Source organism: Trichoderma atroviride, chromosome 3 (genome assembly GCF_020647795.1).
Source record: "Trichoderma atroviride chromosome 3, complete sequence".
Classification (NCBI taxonomy): Eukaryota; Fungi; Ascomycota; class Sordariomycetes; order Hypocreales; family Hypocreaceae; genus Trichoderma; species Trichoderma atroviride.
In genome coordinates, this window is record NC_089402.1 from 1,145,913 (window position 1) to 1,163,509 (window position 17,597).

Sequence of the window (17,597 nt, forward strand, 5' to 3'; positions counted from 1 at the left end):
AAAAAAAAAAAAAAAAAAAAAAAAACGACCCGATTCCCAGTTTGATGTCTCTCAATCTTGATACTCCAAAAAAATGCTTCCTCCTCTTTTTTTGTTTACTATATATATGTTTGAATGAGCGAATCCTTTTTACCGTCGGTAGAACCCCATCAATTATGATACGCCGTGCTGTCATGTTCAATCCGTAAATGCAAATCCAGTAGGAAAGTGGTACAAGGAAAATTGAGAAAAGAGAAAAAAGAAGTGGTATCCCGGGAAGCAAAACTTATTCAATCGCCAAACTCCGCTCCAGAAAGACGCCCCTTATGAATGTAGGTTACTTGCTTCTCCGTATGTTATGGTTGTTATTAAATGGTAATGTGCGTGTTGTCATTAAAAGCTCAAGGTTCGAGTCATCGAACAGTTCATCATCTGTGTCCAATCAAGTTGATCCCGTTTTCATCTTCATCGTCGTCTTCATCGTCATCGTCTGCCTCGGGAGCATCGTCATCGCTGGATTCTTCGGAATCATATTCATCATCATCATCTTCGCTAGCTCCATCGTCTTCATCATCTTCGCCGCTTCTCCAGAAGCCCAAGATATCATCGTCGGACTCTCCGTCCATTTCAAGAACGGCTGGCTGCGGTATATCCATCATCAGGCGTGTAGGCGACATCGACCGCGCATATCTGTCTATTATGCGTGACGGGGGCTCGGGTGCATTGGAAGAGTGTCGCCGTCTATTACGGCCCGGGATTGGTCGCGGGCCTGTCGTAATGGAGATTCGCCGATTTCCAGGTACGGCCTCTGCCAAATTGGTTTCTTCTGCAATCGGAGGCTGGTCACCAGCAGCTGCCTGGAGTTCCTCGATGTTCCGGCCCATTATCTGCAGCTCTACCGTATTATAGGACCGACAAATCGAGCATTTGAGGCCCAGCCAATGGTATGCCACGGTGCTTCTGGCAGAACAATCGTTGCAGAGAATCTTGGCTTTTGTGTCACAAAACTCTGGCGGCATGGGTTGGCTCATAATGGCAAGCTCCAAGTTGCGGAAGTGCGTTTCCATGTTGACGAGGCTTTTGCTGCAAAGCGGGCACTTGTACGACGATTTCAGATGCTGCTCATAGCACTTTTTATGTATGCTATGGCCGCATACCATGAATACTACCCGTTTCGGTGACGTAAACATGTATTCGCCGCAGATGGGGCAATCGCAGTCAGTTGATCGCTCGATACACTTGTGCGAGCTCTCGATCGATGTAGTGATGCATGCCCGGCATGTCTAATAAAGCTGTTTAACAACTGCATCTTATGAAAAAGCTTTGAAAAGTAAAACTCACCTTGCAGTGGAAGAAGTCCTTTCCAAGTCCCATACCTCGGCGACATATTCCACAGTCATTGCAGTGATAGATGGGCTTGTTGGGGCGATTCTCCCAAAGCTTACAAATATTGCAGTAATACTGGGCCGTGACCTCGCCGCAGTTGTTGCATACATCAGATGCTTTCTGGGGCGTAGCACAAAGCATGCAGAGCATGTTCTTTGTGTCCTTGCGGATCAGCGTGTGATCCTCGTTTGCATCGTGGCAGAACCGGCAAGTATACCACTTTTTGCAGGTGGAACACTGCAGCTTCACGTTCCGCTCATAGTGCTCACATCCCAGCGGACCCCGAGTTTCAGTAAGCGAAGCAGCCGAGTGCGTCGGCGTCGTTACGCTTGGTGTTCTTGAGTGCCGGATAGGGGCATAAGTCGGGGCGATGTCACTTTCGCTCAAGACAAACGTCTCTTTAACTGATGGCTCGCCCATGACCTGATTTTGCCAGTACTTGAAGGCTTCAAGAGGCCCGGTCGGGCTGGCCGGCTCCCATACATGGCCAATTGATCCATCATCCGAGTCGCCTTTGCCCAGGGACGTGGCCGTGATCATGGACGCACGATAGCCCTCCAGCAGGGTATCGTGGATGAGCCTTGCCTTTTCGCCAGATGAGATCTCCCGGCAGTTGATCTCCTGGATGCGGGTCCGCAGCTCTCGCATGCCATCGTCTTCCGGGATGGGCCCGCCCTTCTTGGCTGGTGCATTTCTGGGCGGCGTTATGGGGAAGCCCAGATGATCGAGCAGCGGTCCATTGGGCGTCACCGGCTCAACGGCGGCCTCCTCAACAATCGTTTCCTGGGTTGACGTGCTCAGAGGCCGTGACCGCTGCCGTTCTAGCGGGAGACTGGGTCCCTGCTGCGCGACATCCTCGGCATCATCCGAATCGTGGACGGCATCCGCCTGGACCACGGACGTGTCTTCCTCTCCGGCTACCGGTGGCGTTGCACGGGAGATCTCAGAAAAGCGCCGGGCCTGTCGCAGCACAGGGTTGATGATGAATTCGGACACAAGGGAAGGCATCGGGAGGGCTGGTGGGCGCAACCGCAGCACCTGCCGCTGAGGCGCAGCTGAGGGACGGGGGGACGTCTAAGATTAAGTACGAGCACGATGAGGCTACTACCTTGCTCATGCAATAAGACGGGCAGCCGTGGAAAGGCGGTGATGCCTGTGCTTTATAAGAGATGAAAAGAGACACGAAGGAGGATACGGGAGGAGCAACAGCAGATGCGGTCCAAGGTCAGTCAGACATGCTCAGCTGGTGAGAGTTTCCATCTGGTTGGCGTCCGGAGGCCAGAAGTCAGGTAAGGCTTGAAGGAAGTCGTGCGATGGCCGGCCAGGCGTCGGCGAGATTCTAGTAGGATATGGCCAGCGATGATCGCAAGGATGACATAAGGCAGGGATCAGATTAGCAGACTAGCATCATTCTCGGGACCAACGAAAATGCTGTCTCGTCGCAGCAGTGCCATAAGCAGGTCTAGTGGCGGGACGCTTGCATGTGATTGTGCGCCAGCAAAGGGAATTCCAGCCCAACAATCCGGCAGCTGCTTAGACTGCCTAGACTGCCTGCTACAGGGGACCGGCCTTCTAATACAGCGCTTGCTCGCCCGCTGTGGCTCAGTCGTCGTCTCAGCTGTGGCTGGTGGCTGCTGGCCGCTGGTGTACCTGGCCGCAGGTAGTGGGCTGGTATGCGGGAGCGAAAACAAGAGGGCGAGCTACAACTAGGTACGCACTACGCGCAAATAGTCGCAGCAGCAAGGAACGCCACTAGCCACGCGGCTGAGCACTAGCTGGAGGGATTGCAAGGTGGCCAATATTCCTTAGCTGAACCAGGGGGGGCTTCAGGAAGCTGTCGTATTCTTGGAATATCCGACGCAAGCAGCAATATCCGCCAGAAACACCTCCTTTGTCATTTCCACTTCGTTTCTCTCCCCTGAGCCGGACTTGGCCTTGAGGATTGCTGCTTTCCTCCTTTTCTCCCTTTTCGAATCGACGGTGCCGCGTCGTCGCCGTCGTCGATGTTATAGCCGTTTGAGTCCCCCAAACTCGTCCAGTCATTACAAATTGTGCCGCATTGGGAGCTGGCCGAGCGTGACCCTCCCCTATTCTTCTCTCCTCCCGCTGCTTTGAAATTTTTTTCTATCGACTCAATTGATTCTTGATTTCCGCCTGCAACTTCTGGCGACACCAGAAAGTTGTCCTCCGGAACCATGGCTGCCGAAAAGGCCGCTCTCGCCTCTGGCGCTGACCTGGGCGATGGCTTGAGGAAGCGACAGGTTGCCTCACCAGGCGCGCCCTCGCTCAATGCATCCCAGCCAGATGACAAGAAGAAGCTTGCGAAGAAGGTAATAGAGAGGCATCTAGAGCCAATGGCTCTTCCCGATTGCGCGCAACAGGGGTTGACTGACAGCGGTTGCAGGAGAAATCCTTCTTCGAAGTGTTTGCAGATATAGAGTCCATCGTTGCCCCGCTGATCTTCACGGCCGTTGCCATCTTCACTCGATTGTATAAAATCGGCATTAGCGATATCGTGACTTGGGATGAGGCTCAGTACGTACAAGGATCCTGGTCTCTCTGACGCTAGAATTGGAGCGGGTTTGCTGATTGTTTGTACCAACAGCTTTGGCAAGTTTGGCAGCTACTACATCAAGCATGAATACTACTTCGACGTCCACCCTCCCCTGGGAAAGATGCTGGTTGGTCTCTCTGGAGTCCTCGCCGGCTACAACGGATCCTTCGAGTTCAAGTCTGGCGAGAAATACCCCGAAGATGTCAACTACACCTTTATGCGAGCCTTTAATGCCGCCTTTGGCATTGCCTGTATCCCCATGGCCTACTTTACCGCCAAGGAGCTCAAGCTGACTCGACCTGCTGTCTGGCTCGTTACGCTGATGGTTCTGTGCGAAAATTCCTACACCACAATCAGCCGCTTTATTCTCCTCGACTCCATGCTGCTCTGTGGAACCTTTGCTACCACTCTTTGCTGGGCCAAATTCCACAACCAGCGACGCAACAGCTTCGAGCCCGAATGGTTTTTTTGGCTCTTCATGACTGGTGTAAGCATTGGATGTGTTTGCAGTGTCAAGCTCGTGGGTCTCTTTGTTACTGCTCTTGTCGGTCTTTACACAATTGAGGATCTCTGGGCAAAGTATGGCGATAGGAGGATGCCGATTGTGAGTCTTTTCTTTTTGGGGTCCCCTGTTTCCTCTTGCCATGTTGACCGAATTGCCTACTTACAACCATATTGTTATAGCCTGTTCTCGCCGCTCACTTTTCCGCTCGTGTCGTGGGACTCATCGTCGTTCCTTTCCTCATCTACATGCTCTCGTTTGCTCTGCATTTTGCCATTCTCGATTCCACCGGTCCCGGCGATGCCCAGATGAGCTCTCTCTTCCAAGCCAACTTGAAGGGAACCGAGGTCGGCAAGAACAGCCCTCTTGAGATTGCCCTTGGATCTCGCGCCACTATCAAGAACATGGGTTATGGCGGTGGTCTTCTTCACTCTCACGTTCAGACCTACCCTGAGGGCTCTGGCCAGCAGCAAGTCACCTGCTACCACCACAAAGATGCCAACAACGATTGGTTTTTTTACCCCAACCGCTACGAGCCCGATTACGACGCCGAAGGTGATTTGCGATTCATCGGTGATGGATCAGTCATTCGCCTCATTCACGCCCAGACTGGCCGCAACTTGCACTCTCACGATATTGACGCCCCCGTTACCAAGTCCCACCGCGAGGTTTCTAGCTACGGTAACCTCACTGTTGGAGATGACAAGGATCACTGGCAGATTGAAGTTGTCCGGGATGCGGCATCTCGTGACCGCAGCAAGATCCGCACTTTGACTACTGCTTTCCGTCTCAAGCACACTGCACTGGACTGCTATCTTCGAGCAGGCAACGTCAACCTTCCTCAATGGGGCTTCAAGCAGATTGAAGTTACTTGTGACAAGCAAAACAATCCTCGTGACACTTATACTCACTGGAACGTTGAGGCTCACTGGAACGACAAGCGTAAGTCGTACATCATAATTGGACCTCTACTACTTGTGACGATGATCGCTAACCTTTGCTAGTCCCTGAGAGTGATCCCAATGTTTACAAGTCGCCCTTCATCCACGACTTCATCCATCTCAACGTAGCCATGATGACATCCAACAATGCCCTTGTGCCGGATCCCGATAAGCAGGACGACTTGGCCTCCCAGTGGTGGCAATGGCCCATCCTCAACGTGGGACTTCGTATGTGCGGCTGGGATGACAACATTGTCAAGTATTTCCTCCTTGGCAACCCATTCATCTACTGGGGCAGCACAGTATCTCTCGGCCTCGTCGGCCTCGTCGTGGTCTGGTATATCGTGCGATGGCAGCGCGGCTACAGGGAGCTGGACAACCAGGAGATTGACCAGATCCACTACGCCGGTATCTACCCCATCATCGGCTGGTTCTTGCACTATCTTCCTTTTGTCATCATGGCGCGTGTCACCTACGTGCACCACTACTACCCTGCCCTGTATTTCGCCATCCTGTCTCTGGGCTTCTTGGTCGATTGGACCATGAGGAACCGCGCAGCCGTCGTGCAAGGCGTCATCTATGGCGTCCTGTACAGCGTCATTATCGGGCTTTATATCCTGTTTATGCCCATCTGCTGGGGCATGACTGGAAACAACCAGCAGTATTCGTACCTGAAGTGGTTTGACAACTGGCGCATCAGCGACTAAAACCCTTTTTCTTATCTAGTAGAACTAGGCACCTTTGACAAGCATTGATGGCGAGCATGATTTACTTGATATCTTACTTCATGTTGGTTGTCAAAAGCTCTTTTCCCTTTTTGTCTTATCATGGCGGTGGAAAGAAGAGTGGAGGGATGAGCGAAAGGAGAGGGCTACTCATTTCTAAAAACGGAAAAAAATAGTTACGTGTAAGATTTTATTTAAAAGGCGCGGAATGGGATGGAGACGATTTTTTTCGCATTATCGAAGAAGAAAAGAAGAGCAACGGGATAGGTAGGAAGGAATTTCGCAAAGTCATATAAAGAAGATGATAGGAACAAATCAGGGTTGGCGGAAAATACTATAAACCGCATTTAATGCAAGACGTATATCCCCCCTCCCCCCCAATCTTTATGTAAGTAAAGAAATAGACGTGTATGCATGTGATTACAGGCTTGAATACCAATTGTGCTTTGAAGCATCTACTATTATTATACAGTGCCATGTTTCCAGTTGTTTTGGCCATGTCTTTCCAAAGGTCCTTTACGACCAGAATATCATGTAATGATGAAGCCCATCGGGTATCATGTCTTGCTTGCTTGCTGGCTCTCTCATCCTCCTCTCGTTCTTCTCATATTTGCTCAACACGGCTGTCTTGCTTTACGATTCGCATTATACACAAGGAAAACTTGATGATGACTTTGAAAAATCAACAACATCCGCCGCCTGATTTGCTGGCATCAGCTGTTAACCTCACTTGCCGGCTTCCACCGGCACTGGGGCCCTTGACGCCGGATCTCCTGTCGTTTAGATTATACTTGCCGGCCTGGATGTTCTGGTATATCCTCTCGGCGACTCTCATAAAGGCCTTTTCCACGTTCTCGCCGCTCTTGGCGCTCGTCTCGACATACTCGAGGATGCCGTTGCGCCTGGCCCACTCTTCCGCCTCCTCCCGGGTGACCTCTCGCTTGTTGTCCTCTTGCTGTGTCAGATCGGCCTTGTTGCCGACCAGGACGATGACAATGTCGGGCTCGGCAATCTGGCGGAGGTCGTTGAGCCAATCCGTGGCGTGCTGGAAGGTGGCCTTGCGCGACAGGTCAAAGACGAGCAGCGCGCCGCTTGCGCCGCGGAAATACGACCTCGTGACGGACTTGTATGTTTCCTGGCCGGCCGTGTCCCACAGGCTGAGCTTCATATGCTTCTGGGGGGTGTTGCTGGTGTCGCGCGGCGGTTCCGGGAGCCCGCCGGGCGAGGGCGGCGCATCGTCGGTGGCGGAGGACGAGGAGGGAGGGAATGCGATGGCGCCGGCGGGCGTGTGAGGCGGGCCGACGGGCACGATGCGCGAGCCGAATTCAACGCCGATTGTGACGTCGTGGTGCGCGGAGAAGCGGCCTTCGCAGAGGCGGATGGTGAGACTGGACTTGCCGCATCCCGAGTCGCCTATGCAAACCAGCTTGGCGATGTAGTCCCAGGGCGCTGAGGAGGAGGACATGTGGGAGAGATGAACAAGCTGCGCAGTTGGCGCAAGACTGTAGGTGTTTGGAGAGAAGTAGCGAGAGAGGCGGATGACGAAGAAGAGGAGCTGAAGAGGTGGATTATATAAATGGTCGAACCACCTGGGATTATTACAAGCGCAAGTTCCAGAGCTATAACTGTTGGGGTGGTGGTTCGTTGAATGTATAGAAGTGCAACTGAGTGGGTTCGAGGCTATCGCTGCGGCGAACGGCACGTGCGTGGAAGAAACGGCCAGGACAAAATCGGTTCTCAAAGCCGTTGACGCAATCGACGAGGGGAGGTTTCAAAGTATTGTAGTGAAAAAAAATAAGCGGACGCGGCGGGTTGGGAGAATTTACACAGGAATGATAAGGAATGGGGAAAAAATACAAGTTGAAAGGGCCTGTCTTGGGTTGTAAAGGAAAAAGAGCAGGTGACGATGGCTTGTCACGGGCCAGCGAGAAGAGAGGAGCTGACAGGCCTGGTTTTGGTGTGACCCGTGCGTTGAGGGAAAAGCTGGAGAAGGAGGAGAAGCGATTTTGGGGGCCGGGGTCTTTTTCTTCTTCTTCTTGTTTTCTTTTTTTAACCCTCTAATATGTGAGGGACAATTAAATTATGACAGAATTCTCGGCTAGCAGATCGGATGCCTCACCGATGATGATCGATTTTACGGCTACTGCAGAGCCGTGCATAAATAGCCGGCAGTCCTTGACGTCTGGCATCTGCATCTGCTGTGCCTAAACTGGCCGCGGCGGATGCAGCTGTTATCGGTGACGCAAGAGAGCGATAACGGCATCATGACGAGACGGTGACCGGCCTAGCGGTAAGAATCCCGCGGTCCAGCGCTTTGCTTAGGGGCCGTTCCTACAGTAGCACGGCGCGGCAGCTGCCTTGTGAAAGAAGCGTCAAATCCGGTACTGCATACCTGTGGTGCTATAGGCAGCCGTATGCGCATCTCAATAGTGGTGATTGTACGTGTACCGACAGACAGCTACAGCAGCAGATGCATAATGCAGTCCGAGGTGGATTTTTAGGTCCTGAAGCTGTGCTGCCTTTTTGATTGATTGAGCCCTTGGGCAGCTGCAGCTTGAGACTACTCCCGGAGCCGTGATGGCGCCATCGTTTGTATAAGCCGCAGCCTCAACTGCTCAAGCTTTGTTAGGGCTCGGGTACTAATGCTGCCATTTACTATTGGCTGCTCCGTTTGTGTCTTATCCAACTCCCAAGTATTAGCATGTAATGCTGGATCAACTGACGGGCGCGTTGCCCTTGTGCTCACTCAACGCAAGTCCCAGGTACCACGAGGATCCTCCGGCCGGGACTTGCAGCCTGTGCCATCCCAGCAGGCAGCACCCGGATGCGGATCCTCCAAGAGCCTCTCCCTGGCTGTATTACGAGGTACCTCCCTCGCGGGTACTAGGCCTAAGACTTACGGGGCTGCCGCCCAGTCACCTGTGGCTCTCGCTGAGGCGCTGACCGCCAGCAAAGTTTAGGCTCTACACCGGCCACGGCACGCTCCAGTCGTCCCCTAGCCATTCACTAAGTTTTGGGCTATCGAGGTCACCAAACCGACTCATCCGCCTTGTGTCGCCTGACCCTTCTCAGTGCTTCTCTCTTTTCGTTTTACAACGAGGCACATCTTTTTTTTTGTTGGTTGTTTCTCCAACCTGGCGACTGAACAACTGCCGCATATACATCTTACTCATATCCCTTTTACAGTGTAATATTTTTGGTCTTCCCTATTCATCTTGGGCCGTTACTCTCCCCGTTACATGCAAGGGAGAGCGCCCGTCTTAGTCTTTGCTGCCTGTCCCAGCGTTTTCGTCATCGCCACCAGCCTGCGAGCCGATCCCATCACAACGCCGTTGCCGCGACAAGATAATAACAAACTGCCGCTCAGCATAACCGCAGCGAAGCAACCATCGAGGTGACAGCCGGGCCAGCCTCTTATCGTGGGGGCGGCGGCAGGTGAAGGGGCATCATGTTTTCCGAGTGTGAGTGACGACACTGCATCCTGCGAGGCTGCGTATCCCCCAACTTGCTGCTAACGCCGTATGTTTAGATGCCTCAAAATTCCTCGCACAGTCGCAGTCGAGGCTATCAAACTTTGGCCAGCCAGACAACGATAATACATCTCGACAAAACGATTGGTCTTCACGCCCATCTCGGCCCTACCGAGACGCCGGTCGCGGAAATGGGGGCCAGCGGTCGTTTCTTTCTAGGGGCAACCCATATCAGAACGGTGGCGGAGGAGGAGGAGCTGGCGGCAGCGGCGGTTCGCGTTTTGGCCAGCTCGCGTTTGGTTCTCGCATAACAGCTGCGCAGGATGCACCGCTGTTCCACAGCACGCTGGACGAGTTTCGGGAGGAGGATGACGAGGAGGAGCGCGATAGGGAGGCGGCTGATCTCTATGCGCTGCAGAGATCTCGGCGGGTAGCGGCTGCCAGCAAACTGGCCGACAGCGTTGAATCAGACGCCAATAGTCGAGGCTCGCTTGAAGACAGCTCAAGTCAGTTCGACCACCCGTATCGAGCCCAAGGCTTTGGCCGAGGCATCAAGAGCAGTTGGAATGGGACTAGGAGCTCACACCAAATTTCCGTTGCAAGGGACACACCGTTGGAAGAGGAGGAGGGAGAAGAAGTTGATCGCGATAACGAGGATAGCAGATATGGCGGAAGCGATCGCGGTGGTGATCATGGTGATCATAGGGGGGAACATGGTTGATGTTGGTCTTGGATCGCAGGAGGACCCTGACGAGGATCCGCCCGACTCGCTGTTTGGAGAGGCCGTCGACGGAAGTCCCCCCGCGTTCCAGCGATTCAAAGACCACTCCGGACGAACGCCTCTGATATCGAGCTCTGCAAGAAGTGATGCCGGCATGGCCAGCACGCGACACACGGAGCCACCAGAAGTTGACCCAGCTTTGGCGGGAAACATGTTCATCGAAGGAGAAATATTCCGACACGATCCCTTCTTCGCATGGATATTCTGCATCTGTCTCGCCGGCATGATGTCTACTTTTGTCCTGGTATGGCTAAACACCTCGCCAAGGAGCAGCCCTGTGGGCGATACCATCTATATCACGCTACAAAAATCGTTCAACATGCTCGCGGTCGATACCGTGGTGGCAGTAATGGTGTCATTTGTATGGCTGGCGGCGCTGCGGTCCTTTGTCCGGCCACTGGTTACTGTGATCCTAGTCGCTGTGCCGGCCATCATGTTTTCCTTTGCCGTCTTCTCGTTTGCGTCGTCATTCAAGGGGCGGACACATGGGACCAGCCTTCAGGATAGCGTCATGAGATGGACAGCTGCTGTCCCCGCAGCTTCGTGCATATTGTGGCTGTGGCTCGTCGTCAAGGGCCGGAGAGCAATTCAGCAAGCCATTGAAATCCTTCAATTTTCCTCCAAGATTTTGTCTCAAAATCCAGGGCTCCTGCTGGTGGGATTTGGCTGCCTGGCATTAATTGTTGTGTGGACTTGGGTATGGCTGGCCATGTTTACTCGGGTGTTCATGGGCGGGTATTTCTCAAAGTCCCTGGTTCAATTTGTGATTCGCTTCTCCAGCTGGTGGCTCGGCGCAGGCTTTGTCTTCATGTATATGTGGACGCTGTCCGTCATCAACGCGATACACCGAGCGACGACTGCTGCGACTGTTTCTCAGTGGTACTTTCACCGCAACGCGGGACCTTCTACCCCCCTCAAAGGAGATTGTCCTGGCAGCCCTGAGTCACGGTACGACGACAATCTTTGGCAGCATTTGTGAATCAACCCTGCTGTCCCTTCTCATCCGGGCGCCATTGATTTTTCTACCCAGGAGGATAGGCGCAATCATTACAAACGTCGCCTCATTCTGGATTCCAACGCCCGTGGTGGCTCTCACAAACCCTCTCACAATTACTTTTGCAGCCATACACTCTCAAGGCCTGGCCACGTCTGCCCGAGGCCTTGATCAGATGGAGTTTGTATCGGCTGCAATCCCTACTACTACGTTGACACCCAGGGCTCTACGTCTACGTGGCCAAGGGAACGGCCTGCTGCCTTACCGGCTAGCCAAGCTGCTTCTGGTCGCAACACGACTGATTATGGCCACAGGCCTTGGTTTCGCGGGCTGGGTCATTACCGCAAAGCAGCTGCGAATCCAGCTTCCAGATGGCGTGGGTGTCCGAGGATCAGCATACGCATACGTGGTTGGCATGATGGCTAGTTTCATTGGGTATTCGGTTATGGGCGCAATGGAAGGCATTCTCAGCGGAATCGTCGACGCAGTTTTGATTTGCTACGGCAGCGAGCGACGAATGGAAAGGGGCCATGGACGATTCTGTCTTGAAGCAGCGTATCTGTTTGGCGAGCGTCGAGGAAGCGGCGAGGACCTTGGATATGCGTAGACAAAAGAGTTCAGATCGAGGCTCTCTCTCCTCTTGTTCGCCTGCGTACGACGAAGGAATCTTTTTTTTTCCCCTTTTGTTACTAGCACGTTCTCTGCGCATTTCCCCCCTCACCTTTTCCCCCTTGATTTTCATCTTCATATTCCTCACTGCTTACTTGCGTCTTTTTTTTTTCTTTTTTTTTTTTTGCTTGTTAGTGCAGTCTTTGAAATCGGCTGAATGGGATGTTAGATTGGTAGAACTGAATTCTTGGATTATTGGAACTCAAAAAGGGTTACGCAGCGGAGATGGCTTTTGCTACGACAAAGGCTCAAGCGAGAATGGGCAGCAATGATATCTTATTTCTTTGAATTTATATTTCGATTATCAGTCCTTGTACAACTGTAATTCGTGAGGAGCATGTCAAATCGTAGGCACGGGTGTTATCAACATCCATCATCCCCCTTTCTGAAGGAGTCGTACTCTGTCGATGAGGTCGATGCGGAATTGATAAGGTTGTTTGAGACGTGGTCATTCCATGAACGGTTAGACACTTTGGCCGAGTGGTTAAGGCGATGCCCTGCTATCAATTGGTATCATAGGCATTGTGTTCGCACGCGCAGGTTCGAATCCTGCAGGTGTCGTTTCTTTTTTCTTTTTTTAGCAGACATGTTGGTCTCTTCTTTTTGTTTCTCCAATTGGGAAGACACTTGATGAGCCGTACGTGAGATGACTCCTTTTAAACAGTATAGATATTTTTATGTTATTTCTTTTGTTCTTTGGTCAGTGTATACAGTTTGTACACAAGCTACACTAAGCCATCACGATAGATGCGGGTAGCTTCATAAGCTCTCTACTGCCGACGTGTCTCAAGGATAAAAAAGCGTCATTGGTCTAGGGGTTAGGATTCAACTCTTCCATGCTGAAAAGTTGAGGCCCGGATTCGAGTTCCGGATGACGCATTTATTTTTCTTTTTGTATCTTTTCGGACTAATTTTCCTTTGTTTTTCTTTTTTTTGATTCTTAATTATTCACGTTGCGCGGTTTTTAATGACAGCTAACAAACACACGTCTGCTGTGTCTCGATCAATCCTCTGTCGTCAATCTTCCACAAGTACGCTCTCGCTCTCACCAAACAATCAAGACAATTTAACAGACAGAAATCTTTGCGTGTGATAATTTCTGAATAGCCCATCTAGCGGGCAACGTTGCTACTGTAACGAATCTTGAATTTACATATGTTTCCCCTGTATATCATGGTATCCCCCCCCCCCCCCCCCCGAAATCTATCCGCTCGCGGCCCATTGCATTGCATGGTATCCATTCACCTAATCTGCGCTTTCTATTTACTGTTCTTGCTCCTCTGGCATTTCCTCATATACAAACCCGCAATCCACCTCACTCATCGACAACTCCGCCTTGCAAGCCAGTAGATCCGCAAGGTCGTCTGCAGAAATGGTTTCTATATCCAGCTCCTGCGTCCTATTTGTATAGTGCTGTATTTTCATCACGGCATCTGCTTCTCCGGGGTCTCGGAGTCTGCGTACTGAGCGGGCGAACCCGCCGCGGCTGGCTTCGATGCTCTGTCTCTGGTTTCTTTCAAAGTAGCTAAGTAAATGGCCTGCTGGGTCTTCATTCAGGTGTGCCTCGCGGCGGAAGAGCCCTGTTGCGGCATATTCTGGCCCTTGTACGGCACCAATAGTAGGATTAGGGTTAATCACAATCTGCCTTGTGTCAAGGTAGGAACGCTTCACCAAATCAGCAATATGAATGTCTTCATCGTCATAAATGCCTTCCGGACCCGCTGGGTTCCGGGTTGGAGGTTCTGGGTCGCGGTGTGGTATAAATGGTGTAGGACGTCGAAGCTGGCGGTCTACACCCGGGATCGTAATGAAATGTGCCTCTGGCTCATCTTCCTTGTCTATAGAAAACAAAAACACTCGGCCCGTGGCATCCCCAACGACTAATTTCCGTAGGTCGGGAGAAAAAGCGCCACAAGAAATGGGACCAGGAGCCTCTAAAAGGGTTCGCAAGTATGGCTTGCGCTTGTTACGCACATTCCACACCTTGACAGTCCCATCGCTGGCGCCTGAGTAGAACCGATCCAGATTATTCCCCCAAGCCGTAAACTTAACTCCGGTATCTTCCTTTTCTCGGTCTTCATAGTACTCGTCCAAAGGACGGCCGTGCTGCAGTATGTGCACAGGTTTGTCTCCTTGAGCAGTGTCCCAGACGTACACTTTGCCGTCAGTGCACGCTGCAGTAACATATGCATGCCTCGAGGAGTTGGGCATGAATGTCAGTTCGTTAATGTCTGCCGCAAGGCAGTCAAGGTTGTGATATTCAGCATAGGCGCCATCCTGTTCTCTAAACAGATGAATCTGTGTCCGAACGCCAGGTACGACTTTCAACTGTGAGGGTGAAGTTGCTGCGATGAATCTCGGCAACGTAGGATGCCAAACCACTTCAAAAAAGTTGGCTGTTGTCGCTGTCAGAACAGTAACTCGCTGGTTTAGGGCTGCGTCCCAGAGAGTAATCTCTCCCGAGTTCCGCTTGTCTTCTGGGATATCAAGGTCTTCCCCAGAAAAGCTCCGAGGAGAGTAACCCACGGCTAGCAGATGCCTGCTCCTCCAGCAGCGGCCCCATTGCATAGTTGCAGGATAATATGCCCATTTGCCAGAGTCGTCGGCATCGGTACGTGTGCAAGAAAAAGAAATGTAGGGGCTATTTGCAATGTCATTCCTGTCGATGGTATATATCCGAACAGCCTCCGTTGGGACGTCGGCCGCGGTAGCAACTCGCCCAGAGCCGTCCTTGGCCGCGGCAACAAAGTTGACGTTGCCCTCGAAATACCATGTGGCCAACGCCGTCATGTTGCTGCCCGTCGGATCAACCTTCCAAACCTTGACTGTTTTGTCGAAGCTGGAAGTGTATGCCAAGCCAAGAACATGGTCGTAATCAGAGCACACAACTGATGAATAGAGCCACGGATCTTGGCTTCGGCGCATGGCCACGGTCGAATTTTCCCCCTTGTCAACCAGCGGTCGCGGGATCCGATGGTCGGGAAACGCCTTCAGCTGACCCAACTTGGTCGAACAAAGCAGCAAGTTTCCAGGCTTGTTATACTGTTGATTATGGCTGTCAGAGTGCACCGTCGTGCCGCATAGAACATTGCAATCCGGAATCCAGGTTGTCGTCGCGATGTCTCCGGCGCAGTTTGTGTATTCTGCAACCAAAGTCAGGCTATCCTCATGGACCTTTTTGAATTCGTTTTGAAAGTTCTCATATTGACGCATCGACCCAAATCCCCGGTTTCCTTCTGTTTCACGGGCCAACAGCAAAGTTGCCAGTCGACCAGCGCGCCTACTCTCCTGCTGATGTCGAGAGTCCTGAGCGCTTGGGTCTAGTGTCAGAATTTGAGCGTTATCAGGTGGTGCCGCCTTGTTCGCGAGTACATCCGAGCAGTAATTCCGAATATCCTTAGCTGTTCGGTAAGGCAGGGTGGTGTCATTGATTGAAGGAACGTCAAACTGAAGGCATAGCCGCGCCAAGTTCTCGGGAATAGCAGGGGCATTTGGAGGAAGATATTTCGAGATGCACTCGTTGATTTGCCGGACCTCATCAGACGTGAAGTCCACATGGTAGACCATTGGGCTGTTCATCTCTCGTTGTAGGTCACGGTATAAGCTGGCGCCTTTCGCAATGAGGTCGCGATCTGATGCCGTTTGGTAAGGTCGTTGTTCGAGAGCAAACCATGCGTTTGACGATGGACTGCATTTAGGAAGCGGTTTCCAGCGGCTCCAATGCGTTGCAGGTGTAGTACTTTCGAGCATGTCGATTCTGGGGGTCTCCAGCTGTTGGACATCTGGCATATGCACCTCAGGTGCATCTTCGCCCTGCGTTGGCGGTGGATCCTCCACTGGGGCGAAATGATACTCGGCGGCTGCTAGCTCTTTCACTAGATGAAGTTGATATTCCTAGCGAGCAGTGTTAGCTGAAGTACACATAGAAATAAGCCTTCTCCGTCTTTTTCCTTGTTTAATTTCACCTACAGGTTTCCGAGATAACTCTGTAACAATCATCTTGGCTTTTATAGCCGTCCACTCATCATTGGCAGGCAGTGTGTAGTCGTTTTCATCCAATCGGGAAATAAAGACCGGATCCTTGGCAAATATAGAAACGGCCTGTTGCCGTGGATTAGCCAATGCCTCCAAGGCCCTTGAACATTTCAAGTATCCCATACTCTTATCGCAATCTCATCGATTATATATTCAGAGGATGATAGGTCCGCCAAGCCTCGGCTGACATACGGCGAGACCTGTTGGCAGGCAATAGTCTGCTTCTCGGCCCAGGAAAGATTCACGCGTCTCTTCTTGAACGGCGGCTCCTCGCCCAGGGCAGAGACGCGGTCATGGTGCTGGCGCTGTGCTTCAAGCAACGGCTGGCCGATGCCAATTCGACTTCCGTTTGCGAGGTGGTCCAGAGACGGCGGCGATGGTGGCGGCGTTTCAGTCAAGTCGACGACCTCAACGACCGGGGGTCTGGAGGCGCCAGAGGTAAGCACGAGGCTCATGGAGACGGCCGGGTCGCCACGAGGCTCGGGAGAGCATCTCAAGCAGGTGTCGGAATGGATCTCGGGCTCTACGGGCGCGGTACAAAGGATAGTATAAGACTTACCCCATCGCGTGCCCACACGTTTAAAGCTCTCAGGTTTCTTAAGCCAACGGATACGTAAGAAGGGGGGTCTTAAAACACAGCTAAAGGGAGGCTAGATGCTGATGTGTCACGTGATACGGTTTATGTAATAAAATACAATTATATTGGCCTCAACTAGAATTATAAAGCTAAAATAAGTTTAAGAACCCTTACTTTCAATATAGAAATAGGATTATTATTCTTAGGGTTTAAAAGATCTTAATTTTTGTTAAAAAATACTATACTAATAGTTTTAAGCCTAATATCCCTTATATTATAAAGCGCAAATCTTCCAGTTCAATCGTGATATTTTTTTTTGCTCTTTCAGCTATGATTAATGTTTAATCGGATCTAATTGCTCAGGGGTTCGGGAATACAGCCTAAGATGTCCTGAAAGCTCCTTTGCGACATGCTATCCTTCCCCAAGAATTGTCGCATAGTCTCTCAGCTAATGTCTCTGGCCTCTAGTTAAACACAGTTATTTACAATCATAAACACATGCACATTTATACACATTATTCTAAAGCAAATGTATGCTCATTAAACATACTTGACCTCTTCCTGTCAAAGTCTAAAACCAGGGGTATTGGGCTACTACAATCGCGACAAACACTATTCTCCGACATGCAAGATCCAGTGTGACGTAGATCTAGCACGATCCACAAAAAGAGGCGCGCCGACAGCTTGTTATGTAACATTTAAAACCGCCAGCAATAATTGTAGAAAAATAGCTATAAGTCTGGACATGTCCATTTATTGTTATAATTGCTATAATAAGCAGTGGTTATGGTTCTTTTATATTATAAAAACATTTCTTTATACAGAAAATTTGTAGCATTTCGAAAGCAGTAAGACATGGCACATTCTTTGCCATTTAGTTCATATACCTGGAACCGCATGGCAGAAACAAGAGCCATGCCGATGTATGATCTAGCTCTTCTATGCCAGCTCTTTTAAAACTAAATTGCTACGACATCTAGGGGC

General features: G+C 51.3%; 6 protein-coding genes and 2 non-coding genes across 10 annotated transcripts; 5 read left to right on the forward strand and 3 right to left on the reverse strand.

Moving 5' to 3' along the window:
* Positions 1 to 27: 27 nt before the first annotated feature.
* TrAtP1_005593 (uncharacterized protein) lies at positions 28 to 2,767 on the reverse strand. Its single transcript, XM_014089205.2, has 2 exons — positions 1,321 to 2,767; positions 28 to 1,262 (listed from the first exon to the last, which is right to left on the reverse strand). Exons 1-2 carry the CDS (start codon positions 2,371 to 2,373, stop codon positions 408 to 410), a joined length of 1,908 nt encoding a protein of 635 aa, XP_013944680.1. The 5' UTR covers positions 2,374 to 2,767; the 3' UTR covers positions 28 to 407.
* A 247-nt stretch (positions 2,768 to 3,014) lies between these two features.
* On the forward strand, positions 3,015 to 8,277 carry TrAtP1_005594 (uncharacterized protein). Its single transcript, XM_014089204.2, has 5 exons — positions 3,015 to 3,695; positions 3,770 to 3,900; positions 3,971 to 4,523; positions 4,604 to 5,363; positions 5,426 to 8,277. Exons 1-5 carry the CDS (start codon positions 3,561 to 3,563, stop codon positions 6,067 to 6,069), a joined length of 2,223 nt encoding a protein of 740 aa, XP_013944679.1. The 5' UTR covers positions 3,015 to 3,560; the 3' UTR covers positions 6,070 to 8,277.
* TrAtP1_005595 (uncharacterized protein) lies at positions 6,238 to 8,282 on the reverse strand (the record flags this gene model as incomplete). The annotated part of the gene is made up of 3 exons (XM_014089203.2): positions 6,238 to 6,243; positions 6,818 to 7,536; positions 8,207 to 8,282. The coding sequence occupies 3 exons, from the start codon at positions 8,280 to 8,282 to the stop codon at positions 6,238 to 6,240; spliced, it is 801 nt and encodes a 266-aa protein (XP_013944678.2).
* A 1,841-nt stretch (positions 8,283 to 10,123) lies between these two features.
* Positions 10,124 to 11,317, forward strand: TrAtP1_005596 (uncharacterized protein; the record flags this gene model as incomplete). Its single annotated transcript, XM_066112781.1, has 1 exon — positions 10,124 to 11,317. One exon carries the CDS (start codon positions 10,124 to 10,126, stop codon positions 11,315 to 11,317), a length of 1,194 nt encoding a protein of 397 aa, XP_065968867.1.
* A 190-nt stretch (positions 11,318 to 11,507) lies between these two features.
* Positions 11,508 to 11,939, forward strand: TrAtP1_005597 (uncharacterized protein; the record flags this gene model as incomplete). The annotated part of the gene is made up of 1 exon (XM_066112782.1): positions 11,508 to 11,939. The coding sequence occupies one exon, from the start codon at positions 11,508 to 11,510 to the stop codon at positions 11,937 to 11,939; it is 432 nt and encodes a 143-aa protein (XP_065968868.1).
* Positions 11,940 to 12,467: 528 nt separating this feature from the next.
* On the forward strand, positions 12,468 to 12,562 carry TrAtP1_005598. The gene has a single exon. It is a non-coding gene; the product is annotated as a tRNA-Ser (tRNA).
* A 239-nt stretch (positions 12,563 to 12,801) lies between these two features.
* On the forward strand, positions 12,802 to 12,880 carry TrAtP1_005599. Its single transcript has one exon. It is a non-coding gene; the product is annotated as a tRNA-Gly (tRNA).
* Positions 12,881 to 13,206: 326 nt separating this feature from the next.
* TrAtP1_005600 (uncharacterized protein) lies at positions 13,207 to 16,634 on the reverse strand. 3 transcript variants are annotated; one of them, XM_066112785.1, is made up of 4 exons: positions 16,596 to 16,634; positions 16,162 to 16,459; positions 15,971 to 16,102; positions 13,207 to 15,895 (listed from the first exon to the last, which is right to left on the reverse strand). In XM_066112785.1, exons 1-4 carry the CDS (start codon positions 16,598 to 16,600, stop codon positions 13,265 to 13,267), a joined length of 3,066 nt encoding a protein of 1,021 aa, XP_065968869.1. In that variant the 5' UTR covers positions 16,601 to 16,634; the 3' UTR covers positions 13,207 to 13,264. The 3 variants fall into 3 exon arrangements, with proteins under 3 accessions (XP_065968869.1, XP_065968870.1, XP_065968871.1); XM_066112783.1 differs by having other exon boundaries at positions 16,162 to 16,634; XM_066112784.1 differs by having other exon boundaries at positions 13,207 to 16,102; positions 16,162 to 16,634.
* Positions 16,635 to 17,597: the final 963 nt, after the last annotated feature.